The sequence below is a fragment of the Xyrauchen texanus genome, chromosome 18 (assembly GCF_025860055.1).
Source record: "Xyrauchen texanus isolate HMW12.3.18 chromosome 18, RBS_HiC_50CHRs, whole genome shotgun sequence".
Lineage (NCBI taxonomy): Eukaryota > Metazoa > Chordata > Actinopteri > Cypriniformes > Catostomidae > Xyrauchen > Xyrauchen texanus.
This window is the reverse complement of record NC_068293.1, coordinates 39,714,321-39,731,284: the sequence shown is the minus strand read 5'-3', so window position 1 is coordinate 39,731,284 and position 16,964 is coordinate 39,714,321. Positions and strand designations below refer to the sequence as shown.

General features: G+C 38.7%; 1 protein-coding gene across 1 annotated transcript in view; it reads right to left on the bottom strand.

Annotated features, from left to right (window-relative positions):
- The window catches only part of slc4a3 (solute carrier family 4 member 3), a 101,247-nt gene that overhangs the window by 20,260 nt on the left and 64,023 nt on the right, over nucleotides 1-16,964 (bottom strand). Inside the window, exons 7-11 of the mRNA XM_052148117.1 lie at nucleotides 11,252-11,394; nucleotides 10,497-10,677; nucleotides 8,195-8,330; nucleotides 4,298-4,481; nucleotides 72-174 (exon numbers count right to left, since the gene is read on the bottom strand). Of these exons, the coding sequence (XP_052004077.1) occupies nucleotides 72-174; nucleotides 4,298-4,481; nucleotides 8,195-8,330; nucleotides 10,497-10,677; nucleotides 11,252-11,394 (747 nt within the window). The remainder of the gene's footprint in view (nucleotides 1-71; nucleotides 175-4,297; nucleotides 4,482-8,194; nucleotides 8,331-10,496; nucleotides 10,678-11,251; nucleotides 11,395-16,964) is intronic.

The window sequence follows — 16,964 nt, the reverse complement described above, 5'->3', positions numbered from 1 at the left end:
GTTGTGATGACTCAACATCATCTCTGGACCTGAAAACAACAAACCCTGGAATGAAATGGTACTTAGCTTACCCACTAAGACCACAGTGGCCTCGGCATCTTTGGGAATCTTTGCCAGAAGTTTCATTGATCTGGCGGCAGGGTGTCCCTCAACAGGGAATGGGTGGAGGCTTTTCTTTTGTTGACAGAAGAAAATGGTTAGTGCCATTTGAACGTCACACATCAGCCTGCAGCTGTGGCAGGAAAGCTTTGACAGTCAGCACATGCATAGCTCCACTCACTCAATGGCAATTGGTTATTGAATATGACTTTATGTTCTGTTCGTGTGTTTGGGTGGATTGATGCAAGTAAGTTTCATGTATTTGAATGAATCATTGTGCTTGTTGTGTATCACCCGGTGCGAATCAAACCTTACATATCCAGGTGACCAAGTAGAAAACCAAATGGTTGATCACTTTAAATCAATTTAACACAATACGTCTTCATTTTAATATGGGCTGTTTTTAATTTGCCAACATTGTTAGCCATGGGGAATATTCAAAGTTTCACAGTTATTGTATCAAAACTTTAACTGGTTGCACTATTACAGTTTTTAACAATTGCTAAGACACATTTCTTGAACACTTCACCCATTTTCACTACACTACATCAGAAAATAGAGAACACAGCATCCAGGCCACGCAGTTACAGAAATATATTTTTATTGTATATAGTAAAGGCATTGTGGTGAACAATCGGACCAGATGACATTCCATAAGCCAGTTTCCCTAACTGTTAAGGCAAAGAAGAGTGGCTCCATTTTTATTGGATCATGGCAGGACCAACAAAAGCAAATGTCAAGCACAGCCATCAGATAAGCAGCTGGGACATCTGCAAGACACCACTCACAAGGCATGAAGGACCTTCCATTATGTTGGAAAAGACTTCTCATTGGTCCATGAGTGGTTTCTTAGCAACCTCTCAAACCCCACATCGTAAGGTTTGCCCCAAGACCAGAGTTGAGATAACGAACATAAATATCCTTCAAGATCTCTCGAAGCAGCATTAACTTACCATGTGGCAACAGCTGAAACAAAGAAGCCATAAAGACAAATCTTTTCAAACAAACTTTTAATCCTAACATGGACACCAACTGCAACACATCCACTCCATGTTTGTTCACAGAACGGTTTATGTAAATTGCAGCACAATCAGAACTATGGTGGTACAAATGAATTCATACATAATATTTAATCTTTCAATATCATGTATGGTCTTGATATCTTCAGAAAATTCAAAGAGTATTTTTGAAGAGGTTTGGAAAAGAAACAATGCATAGATTAAACTTTAAAGACATTGTTCTAACTATGTACTTTATAATATGCTAATGTTCCACACAGCGAAGGGAGGGTGAGCCACACTGTGTGGACCCCTCAGCAGCCAATCATGACCCTGAAATAGGAAGGCACGAAACTGAAATTTCCTCCTCATCAGCCACGTCTTGGTTCTGGAGGCAATAACAGAATAATAATGAACATTTGTATCTCTGGTCTGAGTGGTAGGAGATGTAACAGAATGCAAACCATCTAACATGCTAAGACTCACCATTGCTACATCCAATAACCACGTACATCTTTCCATCCTATGCACTTTATTTACCTATTCATCTTTTAGCATATTAGGACCATTTTGTAGTTTTTGTTAGTTAATCTTGTTTATCTTTCTGACAATACAACTCATTTTATTACAACTATGTGTTCCTTGTGTTGATGATCCAGACGAGCTCTAAAGGGTTAGGCTGCTCTTGAATCATTCAGATTATAATAATTATCATAATTAAAATTTATTGAATGGTCCATTTTACTGTTAAGGTGAAACTATTTTGCTGGTGCCCCGAGGATGGAGGGAGGGGCTGTCTGATATTAATAATCACACACACCTTTAGTAAAGCGTGATTAAAAATCACCACATACTTTGGTTCATTTCAACTGTGGGCGATTCTCACTACAGCATTTTGCAATGAAAAAGTATAGTAATCACAATTTAGCACAGTGATTATTTTGTATACTGTAAGTACTGCAAGTAATATAGTATTGAATGTCTGTATATTCAGCACTTGCATACTGTAAAATACAGTAGTCCTACTGCAAAAGCCCTAAGAAAAAGTTTACATTGTCTTCAACAACTCTTTGCTGTATTTCACGTAGTTGGATGACATTGTTTTGAAGGACCGTATCAACAAAGAGCCTCTTGCTGTTGCGAGAACATAGCAGTCCTTCCACCCTCATGTGGTAGTCTTGCAATTCTACAAAAAGCGAGAATGCACTTACAAACGTAAACATACAGTATACGTACATTATATGTAAATTGTCGTATGGTAAGAAAGGGGACTGAGGAAAAAAATAAAACCTTTCTATTGACAAAGTGATGTACTGAATCAAATGTACAGTATATAGTAAACTTTCAATGACCAAAATACAGTAAATAGAAACAATTACCTGTTCTCTTTTCTGAAAGTCCTGATTCTGGTGGCCACAGAGAATCTGCTCAAATTAGGTTGTACTTTGTCCTGCTTCCCTCATTGTCATTTCATGAACAAGAACATAGTCAATCACAGTTGCCCGAATTTCATCTGAAATTACCGTTCTTGGTCTTGCGCTTTTTAGTCATTGTCCTCTTCCTCCTCTGTCTCTCAGATTGTTTCCATCCAATGTTGGTATCAACATTCAATGAACCTGTGCAACCTGTGCACTATGAACTGGCTTGTAATTTGAACAACTGTTTTGATCACATCATTAGAAACAAGTGTGATCAATTTTGAGTCGTTGTGTGTAAACGATGACAACTGTGTTGTAGTTGTGCTTAACTTTTGCCACCCGTGTTTACCGTTTTGCAACACAAGTGCAACACAAGTGCAACACAAGTGCATCACAGTGCGAAATGTGTTTTAGTGAGTGAGAATATGTTTAGAGTTTGGCAAAAAAGAGTGGATGACATTTGAAAATGGTGTCTAACTACCTGAACTTGTTTAAGATTTTATGATTTTGAGTGATTGATTCGACAAAAGGGTTTAGGCCACTGAGCATTTGGTTCAGAGAATGGGGTTTAGTGTTTTAGCAATTCAGAAAAACTGTTAGCTATATCCTGCACATGGACAAGAGCGGCTCACAGGATCCAAGCATTAGCAGTGCTTCGAATGAGGACAATACAGAATTTACAGACTTTTTCTCACATTTTAAGCACTCATTCTAGGGGGAAATGGATTTAAACATGGTACAAATGTGTTAAATGTTGCAGGGAGTACTATACTCCTGTAAATAGCTGAAAAGTATTAAGAAAACAAATTGCAAGTGCAAAATGTATGCAGAAATATTCAGAGCTTTCTGCAAAGATTTGAGCATGCAGATTTCATGTTAGCCTAAACCATTTAAACCAGCATAAGATGGTCCCTTGGATGTTTTAAGCTGGTTTAGCAAATCCTCTCTAAAACCATCTAACTAGACCAGCCTGACAAGCTTGGTGGCCAGCCAAGACCAGTAAACCACCGTAGGCTGGTTTCAGCTGGTTTAGTTAAGAGTCCTCATGTGGACAAGCTGGTGTTCTGCTGGTTTAGCTGATCAGCTAGCTGGTCTCCTAACCTGAACAGTAGACAAGTGCCAAAAGCCCTTCTAAAACCATCAAACTAGACCAGCTTGAACAGCTTAGAGACCATCCAAGACCAGAAATCAACCTTAGACTGGTTTAAAATGGTTTACCTGGTCTCCTACTATGGCCAAGCTGGTTTTCAGCTGGTTTGGCTGGTCAGCTAGCTAGTCTCCAAGGCTGATCTGCTGATTAGTGCCTGAAACCCCCTATAAAACCATCAAATTAGGCCAGCCTGACCAGCTTGGTGAGCAGCCAAGCCATGCAACCCACCTTAAGCTGGCCTTCATTAGCCGGCTGGTCTGCTAGCCTGACCAGCTGATCAGTGTCAGAAAACCTCATGAAAATCACCAGTGACCAGCCTGGTGTACAACTAAAACCGGTGAACCACTTTCAGATGGTTTAAGCTGTTTTGAATGCAGGGCTGCTTCTAACACAGCAAATTGATTCACATCACATAGCTACAGGCCTCCAGAGCAATTAATCCTTCATGGGCCAAGTGCCATTATAAGAAGGTGACATATTGGTAATTTCAAGTGATTTATTGTCATTTATACAGCTTAAAACAGTCTAAGGTGGTTTGCTGGTGTCCCAGCTGGGCCAAGCTGGTTATTCTGCTGGTGTTAGCTTGGGTCCCCACTACAACATGCACACATGGCAAGAAGCAAGCAACTCACAAACAAGGTCACAAACACCTCTTTGTCATGTTCTGCTGCCTTAGTGTCATGCATCTCCACATGGTCCTGGGATACAAGGGGCAGGCTAGTGTCATGAACGTGATTGTGGTTGTGCCGTAAGCTTCCAAGACTGTTGACAGAGTGGTTCCGATGGAAAAGGCCTTCTTTTTCATCATTGGGGTGACTGGAAAAAAAAAAAAAAAAAGCATTTCAGTGAAGTAGCACTGTAAACTCAAAAGATCCAACTCAAAACATTAGTTTCTTTAGGTATAGGGCTAAACTGGTTGTGAACATTTTAGGAGTATGCTAGCATATAGATGGCCTCAAAGTTAATAGACATGGACTAAAAGCCACAAAACTCTCATTTTAATTTCATGAGGCCTTTGAGAGCTAAAATATCATGACTTGTTTAATCTGTCAAACCATATGAGTCCATTTGTTCTGCTCTGCGAGACAAATATCCTTGCTCTTGTTGATTTAGCTCAACCGCTACAGCAATTTCCTTGCTTATCACTAGTCAAAAAGGAAACTTTCCATCTTCGCTTTCAAAATGAGTAAAGCAAACTCAAAATCCAGCATGCCAAGATGTCAAAATCCAAACAGCAAACAGGGAAAAATGCTCAAGACAACAGAAAAGCTAGATAACATCAAGCAATATTTTAACAGAATACAAGCCTACAGTCTAAATATTGACAGCAGGGGTGGTCCAATTAATTAATAAAAGTCTTTATTGTTTTTACACAGGACTAGTTCATTTATGGCATTCATTTGATGATCTCTGGGTGCTCTGCGTATCATGAAAAAAAAAAACATGCTAAAGATTGTTTAGCAGGCCCGACTATGTTTCACATGGCCCATTATTTTTTCACCATATCCAGTGGCTGACATTGGTCTGCTCATTAAGCCTCGTTTGAGACAAAGTGTGGCATTGAGAAAGGACCACGTTTGAGAATATTCCTAAAAACAATGAAAAAGGATTAAGTATTGGCCTAACTTTGATGCACTTTTTCAGCACATTTTTTCCACATATTAAACACACCTTTTCTGAGTAAATTGATAATTTATTTTCATGGAAAGCTGCATTTGAGGTGATGTGAAAAGCAGTAGATTTAATCACCAATTACTAGTGCAACTACTTTTAAGTTAGCTCTTCATCGTGTGTGTGTGTGTGTGTGTGTGTGTGTGTGTGTGTGTGTGTGTGTGTGTGTGTGTGTGTGTGTGTGTGTGTGTGAGTGTATAAGTTTTAGTGGTTTACGAGGGCATTTTTTTAAAGTTACAAACTGGTAATTACAAGGTTTATAAGGACATTTCTAGTGTCCCAATAATTCAAATCGCTTAAAAAAAACATAGTAAACTATATCTTTTTTGAAAATGTAAAAATGGAGAAAGTTTTTTGTGAGGGTTAGGTTTAGGGGTAGGGTTAGGGTTAGGGGTCAGAATCTATTGTTTGTACAGTGTGTGTGTGTGTGTGTGTGTGTGTGTTAAGCTTGGCACAGTAAACACCTCTAATAGACCACAATTATGCACCTATGAGCAGATCCAATGTCCCAAAGACCACAACAGGTAGAATAACTAGATTATAAAGGAACAGTTCATCCAAAAATGAATTTGTTTTTTCATTTTTTCCTCATCGTCATTTCAACCCCACATTGTATACTTTCTTCTGTAAAACACATAATCAGATGTTTGCAAGTCTATTGACGTTAGAACTAACATCTCCTTGTGTGATTCAAACAAGAAAAAAAAATTATTCAGGTTTGGAATGACATTTCAATTATACAGAATTTGTATTTTTGTATGAACTATTACTTCATACTTGAAAAAAGAAATAGCATACTTTGTTATCCTTGATATGATGTAATGTATACTGTGGATAGCAAATACATTTGTTGGTTAGTATCAGACTACAAACAAGCATTTTTAATTTTAATGAACTTATATGAACATGAGATCTGTCATATTTTAACCCTTTTAGGGTGTTAAATCAAAGGAACACTATGTATCTATAAAAGGCACTGCACCGTTTACAAACAGTAATGTTTGGGAATCCAAAGCCAGTTCTTGTTAAGAACTGAATGATTTTCATGATATTTAATTCAGTTAATGGTTCTGAAGTGACTGCATTCTTTGGCCAGTTTAGGCTACACAATGTAACTTTTGGCCCTCTACCCGTTGAAACATAAAACTGCAATTTACTTGCGGAGGAACATTGTTTTGGTAATTATGCAAGTTGAGCTTTGGTTCTGTTCTTCTGCATGGATGAATCGGATGGCCGGTGTAAACATCTTATCAGAGCAAATGTCACTAATGACATCAAATCTCGCCCCCTTACCTCAAAAAATCAAATAAAACAACAGCTCATAAGATATATGTTTAGGGTATCCATCTTTTACTTTCTATCGTTATTTGACTTGAAAACAATTGTTTTAAAATAAATAATGTTACAAAAGTTAGGCAATGATGACATTAGACATAACGATTGCAAGTCATATCAGATAAAGTCAAACAGTGGCAACTATAATAACTTACCTAGCAGGCAAATAGGCCAATGTAGTAACTGGTTTAGAGATAGTATTGTTACTATGAGTTTAAATTTGTTACTGTCCTTCCTTGAAAATTAAATCAAGCACTGCATTACCACAATCCATAATAAAATGCCACATTAGAATGGCTAACACTGTCTAAAGCCGTCACCAATCCATTGTTGATTTGTGTTTTATTATTACAGTCGATTTCCCTTTTTGGTTGCAGACACATCTCGGTTGGAGGTGTCTTTATTTTGAAAACGTGTTATTCCCCAGAGGTTTGCCTTTTGGAACGATCCATAGTTAATGTTGCTCATTTGTTGTGGCTACAAGCTTTCAGCTTCAAACTACTACCACACCTATCACCGCACATATACACACAGCATAGTAGCTAGCTGGACCTTCTATTCTTTATTTATGGACATGACATAAACTTGCACTGATGACTGACGGAAGTATATAATTTCCTGCCAAATCTGTCCCGACAGCTCTAAAACATAAATAATTATTATAGGCTTACCGTAGTGAATCAGGGTAAGGCAAAAACATGGTTTGGAAGACAAATTGTTGGTGTACGTTTTGTTAATTAAAAAAAATCTTCAATAGTGTAGCTTTAAGTATTAGCATCAGAGCCCTGTTCATGATGATCAATTCATGTCTTATTTTCTGAATAAACATTTAACTTTCTAGTGTGTTAATTAATTGGTTCTTGCCATCGTAAAGTCACCTTTTCATGGCATACACTAACATTGCACCTGTAGTGCACATGATATCCACAAGGAAAAATGACATCTAAAGTATGGGTTAAATCATTAAATTCCTTATGATTCCCAACCCTAGAAATTGTTAATGCAGTCTCCTTTTCAGTAGAGGAGCCTATGCAATTTTCATTGTGTTAGCAGCACTCATGTAGAGTATCATTCTGACATCAGAGTGTGATCCAGAGAAGGAGCTGAGCTTAAAGAAAACACGCAGCACTTCACAATCCTTTATGAGAGACAAGGAGACCCAAAGCCCTGTCTAAGCCACGTTAAATACAAATACTTAAAATAGCTTAAATTTAAAATGACTTTGAACAACGTAAAGAAAACACAATGTAGCGAATCGCTTAAAGGAATAGTTCACCCAAAATCAAAATTTTGTCATCGTTTACTGACCCTCAGCTTGTGCATTCTGCCTAACACCTCATTCTGTGTTTCATGGAAGAAAGAAAATAATTTGGTTTTGGGATTGAGTTAATGTTGACAAATATGTACATTTTTGGGTGAACCAATTTCAGTTTGAGAGTTCCATTCGATGGCTATGCAGCTGCAATCGAAACATGTCATTTAAAACTCTAGTGCCATCGGTATTGATGTGTGACCTCACTTACCTGTGTTTGAGCAGCAGGGCTCGCAGCATATTGGCTCGATCTTCAGCTCTGATCTGGTCCAAGATTATCATGGTTTCGACCAGCAAGTGGGCAATGCTAGGCAGTGTGGTCTGATCCATATCAAGCATTATGGCACCTGTGTAGTAGATCAAACACTTTGGTCATGAATAGAGTTATGTTGGCAAACATGCTGCATTTATTAACAGACTGTAACAATACACATGTTTACCCCTTTCAGCTTATGTAGCATTCAAGCACGCAAAGGCAAACCAATACATACTGGGCTAACAGGTGTCTTTTATATGACAAAATTACGTTTTTGTTCAATGAAGGTGTTCGTTTGGTGGTATTTCATCTCTGAAATTCTTGAGCTGTTCTTCTTGAGAACATCTTCAGCAGAACTATAGTACAGTATATACAGTTTATATATATATATATATATATTTACAGACACACATACATGCACTGGCGGCAGCCAAAAGTTTGGAATAATGTACAGATTTTGCTTTCATGGAACGAAATTGGTACTTTTATTCACCAAAGTGGCATTCAACTGACCACAATGTACAGTTAGGACATTAATAACGTGAACAATTACTATTACAATTTGAAAAAAAATTCAGAACTTCTTAAACTACTTCAAAGATTTCTCATCAAAAAATCCTCCACGTGTTGCAATGACAGTTTTGCAGATCCTTGGCATTCTAGCTATCAGTTTGTCCAGATACTCAGGTGACCTTTCACCCCACACTTCCTGTAGCACTTGCCATAGATGTGTCTGTCTTGTCGGGCACTTCTCACGCACCTTACAGTCTAGCTGATCCCACAAAAGCTCAATGAGGTTAAGATCCATAACACTCTTTTCCAGTTATCTGTTGTCCAGTGTCTGTGTTTCTTTGCCCACTCTAAACTTTTATTTTTGTTTTTCAAAAGTTTGCAATTCTTCCCAGAAGATCTTAAGTTTTTTTTTTGGCAATTTCAAGCCTTCATTCCTCAAAACATTGATTGGCTGATGGGTTTCTAGAGAAAGCGTTTTTTTTTTTTTTTCATTTTTGGCCTAATATTGACCTTAAGATATGCCAGCCTATTGTATACTGTGGCAACTCAAAAACAAACAATAAGACCATGTTAACTTCTGCAAAAGGATTTCTCAGCAGAAGGGAAGTAGAACACAGGAAAGTGGGTTTTCCAGGCTCAGGTAAGACTTTTAATAGTCCACTTCAATGCTTCACAACTTCACAAACTCATCAGCTTCACAGGCACATGGTCACTTAAACAGATAAGCTTCACAAACACTACAGTTAAACGCAACAGCTTCAGGAGCACCACAACCTTCCTTGTGCCAGACGGTCTCTCTCTCTCTCTCTGCTGGTGGCGTGGCTGTTTATATGCCGCTCTCCCCATGCCTGTCTAGATTTGATCAAATATTTTTTCAAATAGTGATGGTGCTGTTTTTTTACATCAGTAATGTCCTGACTATACATTTTGATTAGCTGAATGCCACTTTGGTTAATAAAAGTTTCCTTTTTCCTTACGAAACAGCAAAATCTATACATTATTACAAACTTTTGGCTGCCAGTGTGTGTCTATCTATCTATCTATACTGTGTATATAATAAAATAAACCAAAATGTACAAATGGTAGGAGTGCACTGGTACAGTTTGTACACCAGCCAATTAATCAAAGCATGTAAAAACACATTTATTCGTCACATTTATTCATGTTTTATGTCTGCGAGACCCCAAATATTAGTAATGTAACAACCATTTAGTAGTAATGCAACCAAGATGGTTGAAGATTGTTATCACGTTGAAATTTTGCTTATCATCAGTTCTCAAAAGATTAGAAAAAGTCATGAAAAATGTACGATATACTACACCAGATGTTTAAAGGAAAATTCGCCCAAAAATGAAAATTCTGTCATATTTTTTTCCCCCTCATCTTGTTCCAAACCCATATGACTTTCTTTCTACTGTGGAACACAAAAGAAGATAATAGGCAAATTGTCAGCCTTAGTCACCATTCAATTTGTTATATATTTTTTCCATACAGTGAAAGTGAATGGTGAAAGAAGCTAATATTTTGCCTGAAATATAATAGAGACCCCAAGCAAAATATGAGGTTGAAATCCATTCCGCAAAATATGTGTAGTGCAAATCAGGCACTAGCGATTTAAATAATGCAGAGTTTGTCATCAATGTCTGAACTAGAAGTGTATAGATTTGAGGATTGGACAGGGTTTTCAGGCACACAACACTTTCTAAGTGCCCATCAGTTGGCTGGCAGAGCAGTCAGCTCTCACCATGTGTGATGGTCCTGCGAAGCTCCAGGAGACTACGGAAGGACAGGGAGGCCACATGCGGTTTACCCCAGCGATCCGTCTCTTCCTCCACATCCTCCTCAAACTTGATCCAACGCGCCGTCTCCTTCCAGTGCATCTCCTGGTTCTTATCCACGATCAGCTCATTGAGCTCCACAAACACCTACAGTGGCAGAAAAAGAGCACAGTGTCAGACACACGTCATAAAACACTTTAATGAAGTCACTTTAAGGCAAGTCAGACCAATCGGTGGCCATCTTGGCAATGCCACCGGGCAGCTATATTCTATGTAGGCAACACAGAGAGGAAACGTTATCGCTCAGAGGTTGCTCTTTCACAGCTCATGAGACTTAATGGAGCTATGTTTCATTTAAGCATCAACTTTGTCTCAAATGTTTCTCTTGAAATTCCTTGGGAGGAATAAAAATGAATTTTGACTGTGAAATCATCATAATTCAAAGTAATTTTGAGTTGATGTTTTTCACGATTTTGATGTTTTTTGCACAGACACACTACGTTGCAATTATTTGAAGAAGTTATTCAGTGCTGGTCTATTCTTGTGGAGTCAAAATAAACCCACACCTAAATGACAAATGTATGTTTTAAAATTAGTCATGTAACATGTCAGTCCCATCTACCATCCAGTCAATGAGGGGGTCCTAGGCTAGAATAAGCAGCAATGTAGACTACAATTTATGCTGATTGTCTGGCTAGGTATTTACACTATCGGCTCTCACCTCATGGGTTTTCTTCTCCAACCTCTTCCTCCTCTTCAGACTGGACAGAGGTGGAGAGCTATTGCCGGTTCGTTGAACTTGACAACGTGATGATTTCTTGACCAGGTGACGTCTAACCCCGGGATTGTCCTCAAAGCGGTGACCTTCAAAATTGAAAATGAGGAGAAAAGATGAGGTAAATAAACTGAATAGATATGTTAATTTGTAAAAGGGTGTGTCTTCAACTTCAGGCACTTTCATGCCAAATGGGTTTATTTTTTTATTAAAACGAACAGATTTCAACTTTTTTCTTTTTGTTTTATGACAGTCACCTTAAATAGGACTAGGAACTGACAAGGAAACTTTTTACAAATGTATTTTTTAATACCTTTCAACTACATTTTATGTATCTTCAGCATTAAACTATGAAAATCCATTATAAAAATATATCTATAAAAAATACATATTTTAAACAAAGAGTGAAATAAATGTCTTGGTTACTCATTTAACCTTAGGTTGCCTAAAAACAAGGGAATAAGACGCTACACCAGAACAGTGCCGGTCCTTCCTCTATGCAATAGACGCAAGTTACGTAGGGCCCCTGATCCGCCAGGGGGCCCCCAAGCTGTCGAAGACGTTATAAGCAGCCAGTACAGGGATTTGTTGCCATGCGAACAGGAGAGCTCCTTGATGAAAACATTATATTACATGCAAATATTAATGTAATGTCAACTGTAAAGGAAGAGGACGAGGGGGTTGGCGGGTTATTAGAATTATTATAATAAAAAAAACATTCAATTTCTGACATGCACAGGTAAAATGAGATGCATAACATAGCAGATCATGGCTATGGTTACTACACATCGGGAGATGAAAAAAGGGAGAAAACAGCAGGAAAGAGAAAGGATACAGTCTCTTATAATTTTTTAATCCTTATTTAATTTTTACATTATTATTAGAAAGCTCATACGCCAGTTCTCCAACTATTAGACCACTGTTTGAAGACAGAAATGCCACATCGAAAGTCAATACTCGTCAAAGTATGCAAAATCAAGATGCGACCAAGTATATGATTTGCAATAAACAATGTAACAATCACATACCTGTGCAATCATGCAAGCTCTGCTGAATATGCCATGCCATGTCAATGCTTCAATAAGCAATGTTCATTAGAACTTTTATTCCAAAGTGTGCACATTTAGAGAACTTTACTCAATGTTCACTCATACTTCAGATTTCTTGAGAAAAAAATCTCTTACATATTTTCTGGTAAATTGTCTGTGAACAATTTACCTTCAGAATAGCCTTATGATCCTTTTCCTTTTTATTTATTGAAATTTGGCACCTTATATAACTTCATTTATATAATATAAAAAATAATAAATACTAATGTTCCTTAGAATTAACTAAATGCTAGTTTGTAAACTGCTATGTGAAACAGGCTTAAGGGTTGGGGGGATCGTTTTGGGGATTACAGACACACTGACGGGAGGCCACCACACAAAGTATTGCTTAGGGCCCCTAAAAGGCTAGGACTGGCACTGCACCAGAAGCTGATGCAATGGGGGAAACTGCCTGGGGGCACTGACTTCGAAAGCCAATACCATCATGCCAATTTGATTGGCTGGTGATGCTTGGCACTCTGCCCTTTGGTGACATCATTGTGGGCATATAAACCGGAGACCAATGTCACACCATCAGGATTTTCCGACTGAAGGAGAGTGTATCTCTTGGTCTCTTAACAATGAAAATACAGCAGTATGGAAAAGTTAAGCAACCTTCATTTCAAGGGAACCAAGGTCATGTGAGTAACCAAGACATTCCCTTTCAAGTAGGCAATTTCAAAGCTGCTATGGGAGCCATATACCATAACGCTGTGCTACTAATAGGGAAATGCCCACTAGTGAACATAGTAGTAAAATGTATTCCTATAGACCCCCCTTCATACTGAAAAATAGCAAAGAAAGTGGGAAACAATAGACCAACGACTCGTTGCAAAGACAGAGACACTATCCATACAGGGTAGTTGTCCAATGTCTTAACGCATCTTCCCAGTTAGCAGGAAGGAGGAAAGCAGGAATCCTGATGAGGGACCCTCGGACTGAGCCAGCACTGGAGAGGTCTCCTCTGTAGCAAGCCTAGCAGGATGATGGAGGAGGCAGCAGCCATCAAGCCCAGCGTTCGCTGGTAGTGACGCAATGACAAGGTTCTCAGCACCTTGTCAAGAGTAGGAGAATGGATTATACACGTTTGCTGATAAGGTGCCGACATGTTTACTGAGTCAAGTTTCATTCCTGAGAAGGAAACTTGCTGACTGGGCACAAACATGCTCTTTTTAAAGTTGCCTTTTTTCCAATGTGCTAGCTCTCTCTGTGCTTGCATGCTTGTACCTTCGATTGAGCTATCAGCTACCAATCGTCGAGGTAACATGTACACAGCTTGGCCTCAGCAGAGTGAGTGCCACATCAACACATTTCGTGTGTGTGAGGGGCCAAGGACAACTCCTAAGGGCAAGACCTTAAACTGGAATGCAGTCCCCTTGAAAGAAAATCTCAAGAATGGCCTGCAGCATTTATGCATCTGTGATTCACTTGACACAAATCAGTCCAGTGGATGGACGGAGTAGCTACCTTAAATGGAGACTTATAAGTGTCTAATTTAAACACCACAATTCCAACAGCCCACCGTTCTACTTGGCGACCAGAAAATGTGCAGCTAAAGAAGCAGTTCTGTGCCTTGTACGTGGGAAATTCCCCTATTGCATCTTTGGTGAGGAGGTTGAGTGTAAAATCGACGCATCCCTCACCATACAATGATGGACAGAACACCGTTGAGGTGAGGCGGTTGTCTTATACACCAAAGCACGTGTTCAACTATGCTCAGTGTGTGGCTGCTGACAACTGAATGCCACCCACCAACAGAGGAGAACACTTGGCTCAACAGAGTCGACTAAGATGTATTTTTGCTCACTTTTGCGAACATGTTTGTGCTTTGTGGAGCCTCTATGAGGTTTGTCAGTTGTGTTGGGGCATGGCACACTTCTGGCATTCAGCCAACATCAAAGACTGGAATAGTGTTGTTGTTCCTGGCATACAACCAAAGTGAGAGTGTTATCCTGGGAATTCGAAACCTCTCCACAGGGTATATTGAGAATGCATGCCTCACAATGATGTCCAAATTTGTGTTGTGACATGGCAGTCTTCTGACATGGGGTCAACACAGTAAAAACTGGCATCAAAATGACCTGTGTCACGCCACAAACTCATTACCAGATCGCAACTGCGGGGAAAGTGAGAGGGCTGCTTAGACAACATTTAAAATCATTCAAGGCCATCTTCTGGCATACAACAGTAAAAACAGGGCTAACCATCCTGTGTTACTGTAAAGACATCACACAACAGTAGAGAAAGCAAGAAGTGAATTCCTGACATTTTTAGCCAGTGTTGTCATTCCACTGACATCATGCCACCCATAGACCTAACAGTTAGTGGTATGGTGCTTTTAATAAGCACCACAATGGAAGCTGCCCCAGAGACCTGAACTCTCACTGAATAGGGAGAATGTCCAGTCATAATGTGCAACTCTGGAAAGGACAGCACTGGTAGCGAAGCTCGAAGGCGGGCCGAAGCTGTGAACCATCCAAGCATCCTCTCATGTCTCACTCATACAGTCCCTTTAGGGTTACAGAGCATGAAAGATGTCTATGCTGCCCTAAAACAGAAAAATCATGATGCTGTGGCACTGGGCTGATCATATTAGCCCCATTTTATCATTGTTACATTCGCTACCTGTTTTTAAATTTCCACAAAAGGAGGTAGATCCTTTTCATATTTGGCTACTAAACTATGGAATAGTCTTCCTAACACGGTTCGGGATGCAGACACACTCACTCAGTTTAAGTCTAGACTAAAGACTCATCTATTTAGCCAGGCATACACCTAATTTATCCATCAGTTCACAATTAGGCTGCTTTAATTATGTCTGCTGGAACCAGAAACCAGAAACATTGATCGTGATCTGTAAATCTGCAATAAATTGAATGGCATCTATGGTAATATTATTAGATTTTTTTTCATGTCTCAATCTCAGGACTCCTATTCTGAGGTCAACAGAACCGGCTGGATCCAGCTCCATTCCTGCTTCATGTTGGACTCCACTGCTACATGTCGCTGTGTGATGATGACAGAGCAGCTGGTGCCAGCCAAACATCACTTCAGTCTATTTTGATGGACTTCAGAGGATGAACTGATGCCAACTCCAACCATAAAACATGGGATACTTCATATGCTACTGCCTGAACCTTGGATTTAGGATAGACATAACCAAAATTACCGGCCAGGTTGAACTGTGATGCACCTCACTGATCTCTGCCTGCATCACCTCAGCCTAATGATGGACTACACACTTGAAATGGAATACATAGACTATCAATTAATTGCCAACAAAACCCTTCATTAGCCAACTAACAAGGACAATTGCATCTATGTGAAATTCTGCAGTTAATCCAGGATGGACTTCAAAATCATTAGTCATTAATCTTACAGTTCATACAAAATCTTTGTTTTAAACACTGACCCTTAACACTTACTTAGTTTAATTATTTTAAACCATGACTTTAACTATACAGAAGTAATATTGGCATTATATTCATGCTATTAGCCTGAGGGGAACTGGCCCCCACAGTGAGTCTGGTTTCTCCCAAGGTTATTTTTCCCCATTAACAAACATCTTATGGAGTTTTGTGTTCCTTGCCACAGTCACCTTCGGCTTGATCACTGGGGTTATAAATACAATTATTATTTAATTAATAATTTTTAAACACAGTTCATAATCGTAATTTTATCAAACTACACAATGATGACTCGAAGACATTATAGACATTACAGTTTTATCTTCCGTTATTGCCTGATCTATTGTAAAGCTGCTTTGAAACGTTGTGTGTTGTGAAAGGCGCTATACAAATATAAATGACTTGACTTGACTGGGCTCCGGTTTATATGCCCATGATGGTGTCAGCATAAGACGGAGGGCCAAGCATCACAACCAATCAAACCGGTGAGAGAGTTTAGGGTTTCAAAGTCAACAACATCGGGAGGTGCTCCCATAGCATCAGCTTCTGACGAAGCGTCGAAGTTACCCTCTTGAAAGGCAACAAAAAATGTCAATATTTATTGTATGAAAAACATTTATATATATAAACAAAATTTAAAAACCTATGACTGCCCCACTGTTGTGGCATCATTTCCATCACATACAATTTTTTTTGCCCCTTATAATTTTGTACTTTGCAATACATTTTGTACGAGCTAATAATTTTTATAACAAGTCTGTAAAAGTGTGCTTGATATTAAATAAGTGATTTTTGAGGAAAATAAAGAAAAAATCAAGGTAAATATAATTTGTGAGCAGAATATTTTTATTGGGCATCATATCCAGTGAAGCTGTAATTTTGTCAATTTATGCAAAAAGTGTGAAAATAGAGTTATATTGTGTGTATTTAGGAGGCATTATATGTAACCTATGAATAGCCTTAGCAAGACAAAGGAGTTGGGCATCAAACACTAAAAATGCCATTTCCATCTCAGAATACGATTACATAATACTATAACACAATACAGAATTTGAGATGTACCGATAATAAAACTGTGGTAGGTAATTTCATGACTTTCAGACAGCATAACAAAAATGACATACAGTAGATCTCCTGTGATGCATCTACATACACTGAAGGACA